This window comes from Bubalus kerabau, chromosome 5 (assembly GCF_029407905.1).
Source record: "Bubalus kerabau isolate K-KA32 ecotype Philippines breed swamp buffalo chromosome 5, PCC_UOA_SB_1v2, whole genome shotgun sequence".
Classification (NCBI taxonomy): Eukaryota; Metazoa; Chordata; class Mammalia; order Artiodactyla; family Bovidae; genus Bubalus; species Bubalus kerabau.
In genome coordinates, this window is record NC_073628.1 from 106,140,734 (window position 1) to 106,155,480 (window position 14,747).

General features: G+C 59.2%; 1 protein-coding gene and 1 long non-coding RNA gene across 5 annotated transcripts in view; one reads left to right on the top strand and one right to left on the bottom strand.

Annotated features, from left to right (window-relative positions):
* The window catches only part of AGRN (agrin), a 39,332-nt gene that overhangs the window by 11,736 nt on the left and 12,849 nt on the right, over window positions 1-14,747 (bottom strand). For all 4 annotated transcript variants that reach the window (XM_055582575.1, XM_055582573.1, XM_055582574.1 and 1 more), the window contains exons 3-9: window positions 6,558-6,605; window positions 2,842-3,057; window positions 2,310-2,534; window positions 1,997-2,221; window positions 1,605-1,811; window positions 324-542; window positions 55-249 (exon numbers count right to left, since the gene is read on the bottom strand). In XM_055582575.1, coding sequence (XP_055438550.1) covers window positions 55-249; window positions 324-542; window positions 1,605-1,811; window positions 1,997-2,221; window positions 2,310-2,534; window positions 2,842-3,057; window positions 6,558-6,605 — 1,335 coding nt within the window. The remainder of the gene's footprint in view (window positions 1-54; window positions 250-323; window positions 543-1,604; window positions 1,812-1,996; window positions 2,222-2,309; window positions 2,535-2,841; window positions 3,058-6,557; window positions 6,606-14,747) is intronic.
* Window positions 10,343-12,340, top strand: LOC129653173 (uncharacterized). The gene is made up of 2 exons (XR_008714966.1): window positions 10,343-10,744; window positions 11,866-12,340. It is a non-coding gene; the product is annotated as an uncharacterized LOC129653173 (long non-coding RNA).

The window sequence follows — 14,747 nt, forward strand, 5'->3', positions numbered from 1 at the left end:
CGGGTGAAAGATGCACGGGACCACAACCCACCAGGTATACCCAGCTCCACTCACGGCAGGGACCAGCCGAGGCCACGTGCAGACTGATCTGGTGTGTGCAGGCGTGGACGTGTAGTTCACATTCACTGGTATAAGTGCGCCCATCAGAGCCACACACAGGCTGGGCTGAGGCCACACATTCGGAGGGGCACACACAGCGCCCGGTCTCAGCTTCACACAGGGCTCCAAAGCGGCACTGCCCACAGCGGTCTGGGGAGAAGACTCCATCACCATGGTGACAGGGACGGCCTCCCCACAACCAAGCCCACTTATCCACCACTGACCACAGGGTCCTCGGCGAGCCACTCGGATCTCCCGCCCAAGGGCACAGGCTGTAGCTTCCAGTTCGCACGCACTGCCATACGTGATGCCATCACTGCCACACACAGGGTCATAGACGCCTGAACACGCCTTCGGACACGCACATTCGGCTTCCCCATTCTTCACAGCACACGTCGCCCCAAATGGACACTGCACCCCACGGCATGGGGATGGGGACTGGTCTGGGGAGGACATGGGCACTCAGCAAGGTCTCCACCTGCTCTCCTAGGCAATGCACAAAGCCCCTAGCCCCAGGCAGCAGACCCCCACCCAGGGTGGGGATGGTGGAGGAAGAGTGGACCAGGAGAAGGACCAGATGCACAGGACACAGCAGAGAAAGGGACAGACACAGGAGAGACATGGACAGGGACACAGACCCAAACGGCCCTGGGCCCCTGTATGAGTGTGGGATGGGGCTGCCTTCTAGTACAGGAGTTTCTTGACTGACTTCAGTGGGGTATAGGAGGGCCAGGTTTACTAGCCCGTTTAGGCCTCTGACCCTTGACACATCCCTGGGACCCATGCATGTGCAGGGGGGAGTCTCTCTGTGGGTGAAGGAGTCTGCAACCCAGAGCCACACCCAGGGCCACACGGGGGAGGAGGTGTCTGTCCACTTGCTCTGAGGACCACAAGGCCAGGCAGCAGCGAGCCACCCCCCCCCTGCCGCGCGGGGGGCAGACCTCGGGCTGTGGGCTCCTGGCGGCAGGCGCGGTACCTCATCCTGCCAGCAGGTCAGGCTGGAAGACACAAGAGGTGGAGCCAAGAGGGAAGGGAGGGCAGAGGAGAGGATACAGACGCAGAAAGAGAGACCAGAAAGATGGACAGACCAACTGACGGGGACAGAGTGAGAGGTAGGCAGAGCCCCAGTGCACGTAGGACACGATGTCTCTGCCCATTCCTGGCCCATTGAAGCTCCGCTGAGACTCTGCCTCTAAGGTGGCTGTGTCTCCCAAGAGTGTGGGACCCAGAAGACCTGAGAGCTGCCAGGCAGGTACCAAGGAGATTGCCCACAGACACCAGCCTTGGACCCAACATCCCCCCAGGTGCTGCAGCCAACTTCCTGACAGATCCCACCCTCCAGAGCCCGCCGACAGACAAAAGCCCTGCCAGCCCTCCTCAGAGTGACCAGCTCTCGCCCCCAGCCCAGGAGGAGCATGATTCAGCATGGAAATGGCATGTGATGACAGGCAGCGTGGACCACCGGACCAGCCTGCTCCCGGCACGGAGCCCGCCCGCATGCTCACCACACGGGCCCTGGTGCTTCATGGGAATGCTACGCTGCTGCTGACACTCGGCCTGCTGGCGCCAGCAGTCATTGTCATACGTGTGCCCGTCATGGGCACACACAGGTCTGTAGGCCCCGTCACAGACGACACGGTCGCAGGAACAGCGGGGGCGGCCTCGGCGGGATAGGCAGACGGCATTGAATCTGCACGGCTCCGGGCACTGGTCTGGGGGACCAGGGAGATCAGAAGAGTAAGAGAACCACAACAGACCTCCCTGGGATGGGTAGGGGCTCCATGGGCACATGGGGTGGTGACTGGGGACCCAGGAGACCTGAGGGGAAGGTGGGCACAAGTAGGTCCCTGGGTCATGCAGAGTCCCAGGAAGGGGCCCTCCCCCAGGAGCCGCCCACCTCGAGGCTGGCACTGGCCAGAGCGCACTTTCTGCAGGAGGACGCCTCGAGCAGCCCCTGTTCGGCCCATGACGCAATCATTATCGTAAGTAACCCCGTCGTCCCCACACACAGGTGTCCCACGGGGAGGGCAGCTCTCTGGTCGCAGGAGCATCTCTGGCCGCCGCGTGCGCGGGTTCACACGGCAGGTACGGCTCAGGTCACTGAGGGAGCCCTGGCAGGGGTCTGGGGGCAGGAAGATGGAGGTCAGGGCACTGCCGGTTGTGTGCACACACTGAGGGAGGTCGGGCTACATACGCAGGGCAGCGCTTACCGCAAGGACCGTCGAACTTCTTGAAGATGTTCTCTTGGTGGGCACAGGCGTGGCGTAAGAGCTGGCACTCGCTGGGGTAGTCACTGCCGTCGCTGCCGCACACAGGGCCTTCTGGGGCCCCCAGGCACGTGGCAGGGCACAGGCACGTGGCTGTCAGTCCATCCGCAGAGGGCACACAGGTGCTGCCAAAGCTGCAGGTGACATTGGAGCAGGGGTCCCGGGTCCCTGTGGGCAGAGCAAGGTGGGCCAGCGGCCCTCCGTACATTGGCCAGCGGCCCTCTGCATACTGGCTCATCACAGGCCCCGTCCAGCCTTTCGCAACCCTTCACCGCAGGCCCCACCCCCATCCCCACAGGCCCCGCCCCCGCTCCCCGCAGTCCCCTCACCCCCCCCCTCCCCCCGCAGTCTCCTCACCCCCCCCACCCCCACCCCGCGGGAACCGCCCCCATCCCCACAGGCCCCGCCCCCCGCTTTCCCCTCACCGCAGGAACCGCCCCTACGTTCCCTTCACCGCAGGGCCCCGCCCACTCACCGCAGGGCCCGCGGCGCAGCAAGCGGATGCGCCTCTGCTGGCTGCACTGCGCCCGCTGCAGCTCGCACTCGTTGCTGTAGGTGGAGGCATCCGAGCCGCACACGGGCGCCACCACGCTGGGGCAGGCGCTCTTCTTGCACACGCAGGAGGCTCGGCCCGGCTTGTCTGCGCTGGGCTCGCAGACAGCGCCGAAGCCACACAGCATTCCTCGACACGCTGCGTGTGGGGTGGAAGATGCAAGGGGGTGGGTAAGGGCCTCTGCCACCTCCAGGCTTCCGGTCATGACACACACGGACCAATGTCTGCACACCTGCCCAGACCTTGCATATGCGTGCCCACCCATGTTCGTGCTAGTGCTCACAGGAACCCTGGTGTGCCCATCGTGGCCAGGGCCTCAAGCCTCCCCCTCTCATCAATTCCCCCTCCCCCGCCCCGCAGAGCTCTCCCACCAGAGCCTTCTCTGCTCAACTGTGGAAGGGCATCACATCTGCTCCTGACCCAATCCCCACACAGACAGCAGACGGCCCCCAGGCCAACTCTGTCACAGGGAATCAGCGTGTTCTCATCAGAATTGAAGCCCCTCATCCAACTGACCTACTCCTCAGAGCCTGGTTCTCCCCACCCCATCCCTGGGAACTGCTCCAGTGACCACCCCCACACCTGGCCCCTGTCACTTCCCCAGGGACCACCTCCCCTGCCTTTCAGGGTCAGGCCTGAGGTCCCTCAGCTGTAGGACAGGGGGTGGGAGTAGCTGAGGTCGGTCGCATGCTCCACCCTGGCCCAGGACCCAGTGCCCTGCCTGCTCCAGGGCTCCTCAACTCTTCTCACTCCTTCCACCTCCTGCTTCTCTAGAGGCCTCCTCTCTCCTCAGGCCTGTCCCCACTTGAGCCCTTCTCTGCCCACTTCCCCATCTTCCATGCCCCCCAGCCAGCATTCCCCAGGGACATGCTCTGCTGTGGCTCCTGGCCTGCCCACCCTCCTAGGCCTCCTAGCTACAATCTTTCCCTGGGGCCCATTGTACTCACCCACCTCATCCTTCCCCACCTGTCCTCCTGAGCTCCCACCTCAGGTCCTGCCGCCCCACATCACATTCAGCATGACCTCCTCAGGGACCCAAGCCTACACAGGGCTTTGCAGACCCCTTCTCTTCTGTAAACATTTTATCACTTTTTTTTTGGCTGTGCAGGATGCAGGATCTTAGTTCCCTAACCAGGGATCGAACCCATGCCACCTGCTTTGGGAGCTCAGAGTCAACTACTGGACCACCTGGAAATCCCCTCTTTAAACATTTTAATTCCTGACTTTGTAGTGTTGCCAGTGCACATCCTCTCACTGAGCTACAAAGCCGTCAGGACAATCCCTCCTGAGCATAGTGTCAGGGCAGGGGCAGGTGAAATCCTCAGGACCCCTGCCCAGGATGACACCCCGCAGGCAGGGTAGGCCCATTACTGGTTGCAGCTGTCTGGATCTAATAAATGTTTAATTGGGTCCAGTTATCATTAATAAATTATGGAAAGCAGGGGTGCATCCCCTCGTCACTTCCCAGGGGGCTCAGGAAGTGGAGCAAGAGGAAGTACCCTCAATTCCAAGGAGGGTGGAGCCACATAGGAAGCTGGAGCTGTCACCACAGCAACAGCCCACCTGGGCTCCTGTGTATTTGTCTGGGAGTCCCTGCCCCCACCCTACACAGGCTGAGTGAACAGGGGCTGGAGGCAAGGGTGGGGTCAGCATGGATATCCCAGCCCGAAGCCCCTGCAACACCCCTGTCCTAACCCTACCTCATATGGGCAACCACCCAGATCCTTCATCGGATCCTGGAGCCAGGATTCATCGGCCATGTGACTACAGGCAAGTTATCACCTGGCCAAACCTCAGCATCTCCTCCCAGGAATGGAGACAATAAATCTACCCACCCTGGGTTGTTGTGAGGCTAAATAGGCCAATACCTGAGAAGGCTCACAGAGGCCCAGGATGCCACTCTGTGGGGGTCAACCTCCGGAGGACCACAGCTATAAGAGCTGCCAGCACGTCAGCCATTCCTCTGTCCAGGCTCAATACTGTGTCCACTCTGACCCCTCTTTTCACTTTCCATCTCAACCATCTCCTTCTCTGTCCCCTCAGCACTTCCTTTTACCTTCAGCCCTCTCTTGCCCAAGGCCCTGGGGACCCCCAGGCCAAATCCATGGGCACTTCTTCTGGCTGCCTGGCTGTTTTATTTGGCTTCAACTAGACCTGCTGATCAAGGTCTCCCCCAGGATCCTGACCCCATGGCTGAGGACCTGGTCACCTCACTATACCACAGGCTCCCTTCTCAACTGCTCTATGTCTGCGCCCTTGGGCTCAAGCCTCACTCTCCCTCTGGTCACCCTGGTTCAGCCAGACACTGCTCAAGGTCCCAGCCCCTGGGCCAAGGACACTTGCTTCTGTATGACCACTAGATTCCTCGTCCTCCAAAACGTTCATCCTCGTCATGTAAATTGCCCCTTCTTAGGGCAGGTAGAGTGCCCAGAGACCTGCAGGTGGCATGGCCCTTAAGGGTCACCTCTGGGGCTTGGCCTCCTGCAGGAGCCTCACTCCCTGCTTGCCCAAGGCCCCCCTCACAACATGCAATGCTGGAGGCGGCAGTGGCTTTTTATAGCCTCTGGTTAGAGCGGGTATATTTAACTCTCTCCCCACACTTGGGTAGGTTGGAGGATGGAGCTGATGCCCTGAGCCCTGCCTGTGGCCAAGAATGTGCAGTGTATGTGCCTAGGAGGAATGACGACGGTCATGGGGTTGGGGGGAGGGTAGCTGTCCCCAAACATGTGATGAGTTCAGAATGAGTTCAGAATGCAGGTGTGGGGCCCACGTAGAAGGCTGCAGGGAGGGGCAGTGCATGTGTGAAAGCAGAGACATGGCAGGTGAGACGTGGCAGGCCTTGGGGCTTGAGGAGAGGAGACTGAGGAGACTGGGACAGAGGGTGTTTAAATCCAACCAGCTCCAGGCCTCTTGCTCACAGATTATGGGAGATGGTCCTGGGCCCAAACTCCCTGTCCAGTGCAGCCCTGCCCCTTCCCATGGATTATCCCATTATGGATGGCCCTCTGTGTGTGTACTTCGGTGGACCTGGGCAGCTGCTTGCCCAGCAGGGTTCCCAGGCACTGAAAGCAAACTTGGGAATGCCCCTGTCTCCCAAGAGGACGGACCCCATCCACCCCTGCCCTCCTGCAGCACTGACAACGTCCTCTCCTCTGCTTTCACATTAGCTTAATTACAGCAGCCTGCACAGCAGGAGGCACCCACGGGGCTGGGACCCAGCCCACAAAGCAGGGCAAAAAGGCCAGGCCCAGCCTGCTCAGTCCAGGGACAGAACCCCTTATCTCTCCTCAAACAGCTGTCACTGGTCCTGCTGAGACCCTCCCCCTGAGCCCCTGAGCCCCCAGCCCCCTAACCCCTCTGCACACATCTTGTCTCACAACCGGGGGCCCCAGTCCCAACTTTGAGGCCAAGATGCAGCCAGGCCCAGGGATTCCAGACTCCACATTCCTTTTGTTGTCCACTACTATGGACTCCTTAGGTTTCCTCCTCCAGGCTCCTCCTGCTCTGGATACTCCTAACACATCTGATGTGCACACCCCAAGGATGGCTCCTGACCACCCCCTCCCCGCAAGAGTGCCACTGCCCGTCCAGGCACAGAGTTCCAAGTTCAGTCTGTCACTAGGTGAACCCCTACTCACCATCCGGAGGTGTTGGGGGCACTGGTGTGAAGTGGGTCCCAGGTTTGTCTGGAAAAAAAACAAATCTCAAGTTAGCTCCCCCTGAGCCAGTCCTTCCCTAGCCTGTTCCATTGTCCAACCTGGAGGTTGTCACCTTTGTCTGCACACATCCCTCCCCTGGCTCTACTCAGAGCCATGAAGACTGGCCAAGGCCTGGCAGTAGACAAAGACAGAGGCCTTGGCTCTTCTCTGCCCCTCCAGCTGTATCATCCTGGCCTGACACCTGTCAGGAAGGCCCAGTGGCAGAGGTGTAGGCACCACCTATTCCTTAGATGAGCCCCAAGCCCTTCCAAAGCCCCTATTCCCAATGTAACCAGCTGCCCCAACTCCCCAGATCCCAAAGAAAGTTGTCAATGCAGCTCAGGATGAGAGTTGGCCACCATCCTCCCACCCATCCCCCCAGCCCATGGACAGGCTTTTAGGGACTCAGGCATTCAGAGAACAACCCATGGTGTTCCAAGAAGATGCAGCTAATGGCCTCTCTGTAACCCTGCCTGTCCCCTAATCTTTTGGCTGAGGAAGGGGACCTCAGCCAGCAGAGGCAGGGTCACTTGGGTCCAAGAGGCAGTCACACCCGCAGACACATACAGTTGTTGAGGAAGAGTAGCACCGCGAAGCCAAGCGTGGCCGTGGCCAGGAGGATCAAGCAGACGTTACAGGGGATCATGAAATACCGCACCAGGACGGAGACCCCGTGCCGCTGCCGGCGGTCCCGCTCCAGCAGCAGTGGAGGCATGACCCAGGCTCCTCAGCCCCCACTCTTGAGGTGTGGGGCTTCTCACGGGGTGCCCTTGGGCCTCTTCCGTGCCACTCTCTCCATTCTTGGACCCCTGGGGCAGTTGACAGCCGCTCTATTCTCAAAGCTCAGCTCCAGTCACAGCCAGGGAGTGGGAAGCACCAGCCCCCTCCACAGCCCTTGAGGCTCATAATGGGTGTGCAGAATTCTCCTGGAGCAGAATCCCAAAATTGGACTCGGAGGGAGGCGGAGGAACAACCAAGGGCCAGCACCACCCCTGCTGTCCACACCGGTCAGGGCCTGGGCCAGAGGCTCTGGCAGCTCTCGGTCGGGCTCCAGCTGTGCTCAGTCTTCCCGGAGCCAGCCTCGGTAGTCCCACAGTCCCGGATCCTGCCGGCCCGGCAGCCTGGGAGAGGCTGGTCCGAGGGGGACTGGCGGCGATCGGCCCTTCGCCCAGGACTCAGCTAGGCGCGGGGCGGCGGGTCCCAGCTGCTCAGTCCCCGGCAGAGGCGGGAGCGGCGACGGCAGCGAGCGGGAGGAGCGAGCGCGCGTCCGGAGAGAAGAAAGAGCCGGCTGCCGAGGGCCGCGCCCGCTCCCCGCGCCCAGGCCGGGGCTGAGGCGGTGAGTGAGGGGCGAGGGGCGCCGCCGAGCGAGGGCGGGGAGCAGAGACAAAGGAAGACGCCTCCGGGGACCCCAGCGTCCGCAGGGAGTCGCGGCTTTCGCCGCAAGAAGGATGGGGCGGATGAGGACTGGAAGGCGGCGGCACAAAAGGGAACGCATGAGCTGGGGGTGCTGGGGGGCGGCTGTGGGGACCGGAGCTGGAAAGGAGCAGGGTCCGGGGAGGGCGCAGAGGTGGGGCGCGCAGAGGTGGGGCGCTGAGGCTATGGAGGGTGCAGGGTCGGGCTTGGGAGCCGGGGGTCGGGGTGGGAGATGAAAGGGAGCGGAGGCTGGAGCTGGAGACACAGGTGTGGGGGTGGGGTGGGGGGGCTGCAGATAGGGTGGGAGTAGGTGGGCGAGAGTGGGGCGGGACAGGGACGGGTTCCCTCCCGCTCCCAACCGGTTGGGCTGTCTTGTGCGTGTGAGCGACGGCGCGGCGGAGTGTCTGTCTGAGTCCCCGCAGTGGGGCTCGGCCTGCACCAAAAACCCGATTCTGGGCTGCAGGCTGCGTGTCACCGCGGGTGCGCGTCAATGTCTCTGTTTCTGCTGGCCCCACCCTGGTACTGTGGGGGTAGCATCTCCAAGTACATATACACAGGTGGGAATTGGGCTAGGTTCAATTCAGAGGGTGGGCCACCCTACCCTAGGAACTGACATCAGCACCTCAAATTATCCCCGCACTCCCAACTCGAGTCCGCAAGGAGAGAGGATCATGCAAATGAGTCCCATGTAAATAAGCGTTATGCAAATAGCCGGGGCTCCAAGCCCGGTCCCAGGCCCGGAGTGCCCCCCAGAGGCAGTCCGGGAAAGTCGGGACCGTGATGTCACAGCGGGCCAGGGTGCGCAGCCCACCTGGCACTCGCGTCCTCCCCACCACGTGTCCAGTCGCCTCACGATCACGTCCCTGGAGTTCTCCCACACACACCCCGCTCACTCCCTTCTCGACATGTGGGCTCTTCACACCCCCCAACCTTCCTCGGCTGGGACAACCACCTGCCAGCCAGCTCTCAGTTCTGTCAGGTCCATCTCCTTGGACTCCTTTCCGTCCCACGGCCCGGCACACTGCTGCCAAACCCCAGCGGGATCAGCCCACCCTGTCCGGGTCCCCCATCACCCACGGCAGAGAAGCCCTGGAACCTAGGGTTCTACTGAAACTTGCAGGAAAAGCCAATACACAAAGTGCGACAATGCACCCAGAGCAGCAATCAGTCAGGCTACTTGGAGACCCTGCCCTTGGCTGTCCTCACTCTCTCCTCAGAGGAGCCTCCCACCCTCTCACCTCACCCTGGCACTGCCCACACCACACTGATACTGGCGGTGCCCCAGACTGGGAGCACCCAGGGCAGGGTCTGACTTTTTATCTCCTCCAGGCAGGGCTTGGCCCAGAGCCCAGAACATGGTGTGGTGAGTTCAGGCAGTGACACATTTCCCGTTTACTTTTCACTGCAGCCCCCCTAGGACTGCAATCTGATCCCTTGATTTGGGGAGGGGTCCACAGTCAGTGCTAGGAGTTAAACCATGGACTTGCCCACTGAACACATGCCTGTACAGGAGCCCTGTTTGCTGCTGCCACTGCAGCTGTGGAGCATCATGGGTGGGCCATGGGAGGGAACCAGAATGTGGGAGGGGTAAGGCCTGGGATGGGGTGGGGCAGGGGAGGGGGGCGGGGGGAGCCTTCCCCAGGCAGAGATCCTGGAATCTGCCCGCAAATGGGCTGGCCTTAGATGCTCCCATGGTGGTGGTGCTGGGTGCCCTGTCGGGCTTGGCCTGGGGTAAAGGCAACCACATGCAGCCTGGTCCCTTTCAGCTCCAGTCTGAGTCCCTACAGGGGTTGGATGCCTTCAGAGAGACAAAGGGCCATTGAGGCCTCAGATCCAGTCGAGGGGGAGGAGGGCTCAGGCTACTCCGGCTATTTTGGGATCTCCAGACTCAAAGTCATTCAGCCTTGACCGGCCCACGCAGGCTCAGGTCCCAGGAAGAGAGGATAAACCAAACCAAGAATCAGACCCTCTCTAGGCTTAAACACAGCAACATGCTACTGCTCACATGTGTACACACACACTCCATGTTCCAGGTCTCCCATATGTGAACATATGTACAACCACTCAGTCAAGTCTGCACAGACACTGTGCAGTCACACACACCTGCGTGCATACACACTGCACACCTTCATGCAATGCAAAACTTGCCCCTCATCCACACAGCACACATCGGGTGTGCCCCCACATACACGCGTGTAGTTGGGCCCCTCCAGACGCTTCCCTGGCCCTGAGAGGAAGACGGGGAACGAAGTCCACAGAGAATAGAAAGTCCCACCTACTGGCCTCCCTCTGATCCCTTTCGCTCCGTAGGGGAGGGGCTGGCGCGCTCCAAAAGGATGGGGTGGGAGTGGGGCGGCACCGCCCTCCCGGCGGCAGGCACACTCTACGCATGCGCACACACCTTTCCTGTGGGGACCTCCGCCAGTCTCCACTCCTGGGCCCTCGAGGGTACCCCGCTAGTGTGTAAAGTGCGTCGAACAGTCGAGTGCCAGGCGGCCTCCAGCCACAGGTGTCTGGCCGCCCTGGTGGGGGAGGGGAAGAGGACGGGGCAGGGCGGCCCCCTCCCCCAGCCTCCTAGAGTCGGGTCTCAGGGCCATCCCCTCCCCCTCGGCCTCAGCAGACAATGAGCGTTTCACAGCGGGACGTCGCTGCTTGACCGGGGCCAGCCGCTGGGAAGGAGGCGGCTTCCAGCCCGGCCCCGATCGCCCCCTCAGGTGAGGCTAAGGCCGGGAGAGGCCCACTTGAGTCCGCGGGCTGTGTGCCCACCCACAAGCCCCCGGGCAGGGCCCACACTGCTGGTTAGCCCGCGCTGTCGGGAGGTGGCATTAAGTGAGAGCTTGTGGAAGAATTGGGGCTGGGTCGCAGGGCAGCGGCCGCTGACCCCAGCACCCCTCCTCCTTCATTACTCAGCATTCATCCTGCCCGGGCCCGGCCAAACTCCTCCGGGGGTGGGCTCAGTGCAGGAGGCAGGTGCCGAGTCGGGTCAGCTCTTTGCCCCTGGAAGGTTACCCTGTAGCAGAGATTGCACTAGATCGCAGCATCTACGTGGGGGATGACTGTACAGAGACCCGAAGGATGGGGTCGAGGGATTTGCACATCCAGGCAGAGCCAACTACAGAAGCCCAGTAAAAACAAGCTCAGGAGACTGCACGAGACCAGGAGAAGCCAGCCTGGTGAGGCCTCAGGGAAACAAGGGCCAAGGCCAGACCAGCAGGCCTGGGGAACCCAGGGCCGGGACGCCTGCCAAGACAGGCTTTAGCCACCAGGGGGCGCCAGCCGAACAGAGGAGGGGGTAGTAGACACCTGGAGAAAAGGTAGAGCCCACCAGGCTCCTCCATCCATGGGATTCTCCAGGCAAGGGTACTGGAGTGGGTTGCCATTTCCTTCTCCAGGGGATCTTCCCGACCCAGGGATCGAATCCAGGACTGCCACATTGTAGGCAGATACGTCTGAGGCACCAGGGAAATCAAAGGTAGCGCAGCTCTCCCCAATCTTTTTGGTACCAGAGACCAGTTTCGTGGAAGACAGTTTTTCCACGAATTGGGAGTTGGGTGAGGAGAGGCTTGGGGATGATTCAGACGCATTACGTTCATTATGTCGCCACTGATCTCACAGGAGGCAAAGCTCAGCTGGTAATGCCAAAATGGGGAGCAGCTGTAAACACAGATGAAGTTTCGCTTGTTCACCAGCACTCCAGCCCCTCACCTCTTGCTGTGTGGTCTGGATCCTAACAGGCCACTGACTAGTAGTGGTCCATGGCCTCGGGGTTGGGGACCCCTGAGGTAGGGGATGGGGTGGAGCTAGCTGATCCATACCTTCTGTCCCTCCCCTCTAGGACAGCCCCAAATCCACCTCTTTCGGCCAGGTCCTGCCCATGTCTAGGAGGAAACAGAAAGCTGGAGGAGCCAGGGTGGCACCCAGGTGTGGTCAGTGCCGGTGAGTCAGGAGACCCTGTGTTCCTGCTGAGGGCCATGGCCAGGCCAAGGGAGATGCACAGTCCAGCACAAAGGTCTGAGTTGGGGGGCGGTGCTTCTTGGAGGTATTGACCACCTGGATGTCAAGATGAAGAGGAGTGGCAGACAGACACCTATTGGTGAAGGAGGAAACAGACAGAACAGGCTCCATCTTGAAAGCAGGACTCCATCTTGGGCCAGACTGTGGACTTTGAGCTATATGCCCAGTATCTATGGAAATGACACACCAACTGGAAAACCAGACCCCCGGATGGAAGAGTCCCAGGGCTCGTTCCTAGACTCTCTGTTACCTAAAATACCCTAATTATCTGTGTAACCAAATAAAATCATAAATTCTATTATGCTTATTGGGGTATGCCACAGGGCTATTGATAATTGTCCACTGTTAACTACCTAGGCTTAAGGCATATGACTCAAGGGTTAACTTTGATTGTATCTTTCTTTTCCTTTGTTCAGACTAATTTCAGGGAATTTGAGGAGGTGGGTTTGTGCACATACACTTAGGGTATATAGTGAAGTCGCTCAGTCGTGTCCGACTCTTTGCGACCCTATTGACTGTAGCCTACCAGGGTCCTCCCTCCATGGGATTCTCCAGGCAAGAGTACTGGAGTGGGTTGCCATTTCCTTCTCCAGGGGATCTTCCTGACCCAGGGTATATAAGGTTTTCAGAAAAACTGGTGGGGGTCCTTGGCTAAGAGGAGACTCTGCCTTGGGCCCGCCGGTGTAATAAACTGCACTCCACTATCTGCATTGTCCTTCTGAGTGAGTTTGTTTCCCAGAACGTGTGGCTACAACATTTGGTGCGTTGGCCGGGAAACTCCTCACTTTGAGGAGACAAGTCCCATTTGGGACTACTCCGAGGCCTTGTGGCTCAAATCTTCTAGAGGGGGGAAGGCGCCTTGCCCTTCTGGAAGGATTCTGCTTTTCAATGCCCGGACCTTTCATGTTAGCAGGTAGTGGACGGCAGCAGGGGAACTGAGTGCTCAGGTGAGGAGGAACCCACCCAGCAGGGTGGAAGAGGGGGCCTGATCACCGCCCTGGGAGGGACTAGAAGGGGCACAAACCCACAGGAGCCTGGAATAGGCAGGTGGCAATGATTGCTTGGTACACAGGTTGATGAGTGTGTTAGGGCTTAGGAAGGAAGCTTGTGAAGGTCATTTAGGAGGTGGTGTCCATGCCATCTTGGGGAAAATTATTACCAAGCAATTGCCAGGGGATTTTTAGGAGAAGAAACTTGGTTTCCGTGTGCTCGTATTCTGCCCTCCCCAAGGAGGTGTCCCATCTGCTATGAAATTCTTGACCCCCTCGGAATTCTCAGGATAGGAGGGGGATACATAAGTGAGTACGAATTGGCTTTTCCAGAGATGGCCTGGGACATGGGATATTTAACCCATCTGTATTTTCATCCGCACCCGATCAAGCCCACCAAGGCAGAATGGACTTTAAAAGTTAAGGGAGAAACAGTCTTGGATCACGTGGTGTTCTGGTTTGGTTGTGCTGACCGGCAGGTGAAGACACGCCAATCCCCCTTCTCCCTCTGGGATCTGGCAGGTAAGACTTTTCTCACCCCAATTAGGAAGGCGGCAGAATGGCAATTTAAGTGTCATTGAGTGGAAATATCAGAAGTACATAGGGTACTGAGAACTTCGTAGACAGAACGAAAGGAAAAGTAGAAGGTCCGAGAAGGTAAGCAAGATGAGGGGAAGTGAATCTAAGGCAACTGTATTGGAGTGCATGATTAAAAATTTAAAGAAGGGATTTGGAGGAGACTGGCCACCTCATGTGAAGAGTTGACTCACTGGAAAAGACTCTGATGCTGGGAAGGACTGGGGGCAGGAGGAGAAGGGGACGACAGAGGATGAGATGGCTGGATGGCATCACCAACTTGATGGACGTGAGTTTGAGTGAACTCCAGGAGTTGGTGATGGACAGGGAGGCCTGGCATGCTGCAATTCATGGGGTCGCAAAGAGTTGGACACGACTGAGCAACTGAACTGAACTGAACTGCACGGGGTGAAGATGAAGCCTAACCGCCTCCACATACTCTGTGAGGTTGAATGGCCCCCTATGGGAGTAGGATGGCCACCAGAGAACACCATGAACTTACAAATAGTGGAAGCAGTCTATACAGTAGTCACAGGAGAGCCAGGACACCTGGATCAATATCCATATACTGACTCATGGCTAGGGTTAGCTCAAGACCCTCCTACTTGGACAAGGTTCTGTATCCAGAAGGGAAAGGGGAAAATATTAATGGCACAAAAATTGACTGATGATAAAAAAGGAAATTTTACAGGATTTGGACGGAAATGACCTGACCCCTCCCCCATACTGGATAATGACACACCTGCCTCCCAGTGCTCCACCAGGACCGGAGGCCACCTTATTGCCCCATCCAGGGCCAAGTGAAGTTCCTGCAGCAGCCACTGCTCTTCCACCAGCTCTCCCGGAGTTCGTAGAGCCGCCGTTTCGGCAGGCTCCAATCCCAGCAATGGAGACCTCTGGTCAATGTCCCCAGAATTCCACCTCAGCTGGACCTCCTAGATTGTATCCACCTCTCCCGGTGAGTACTGATGGGAAGGGGGAACAAAACACAGCAATTAGACAGAGGCTGCACTCCACCAAGGAACAAGGGGAAAGAACCCCACTACAGATGCCCCTTAGAAAGCTACAACAGCCTCCAGTTCAGGACACATGGGGCACTACCATCAGCCCCTGTAGCCTATTATTACTAGCCATTTTC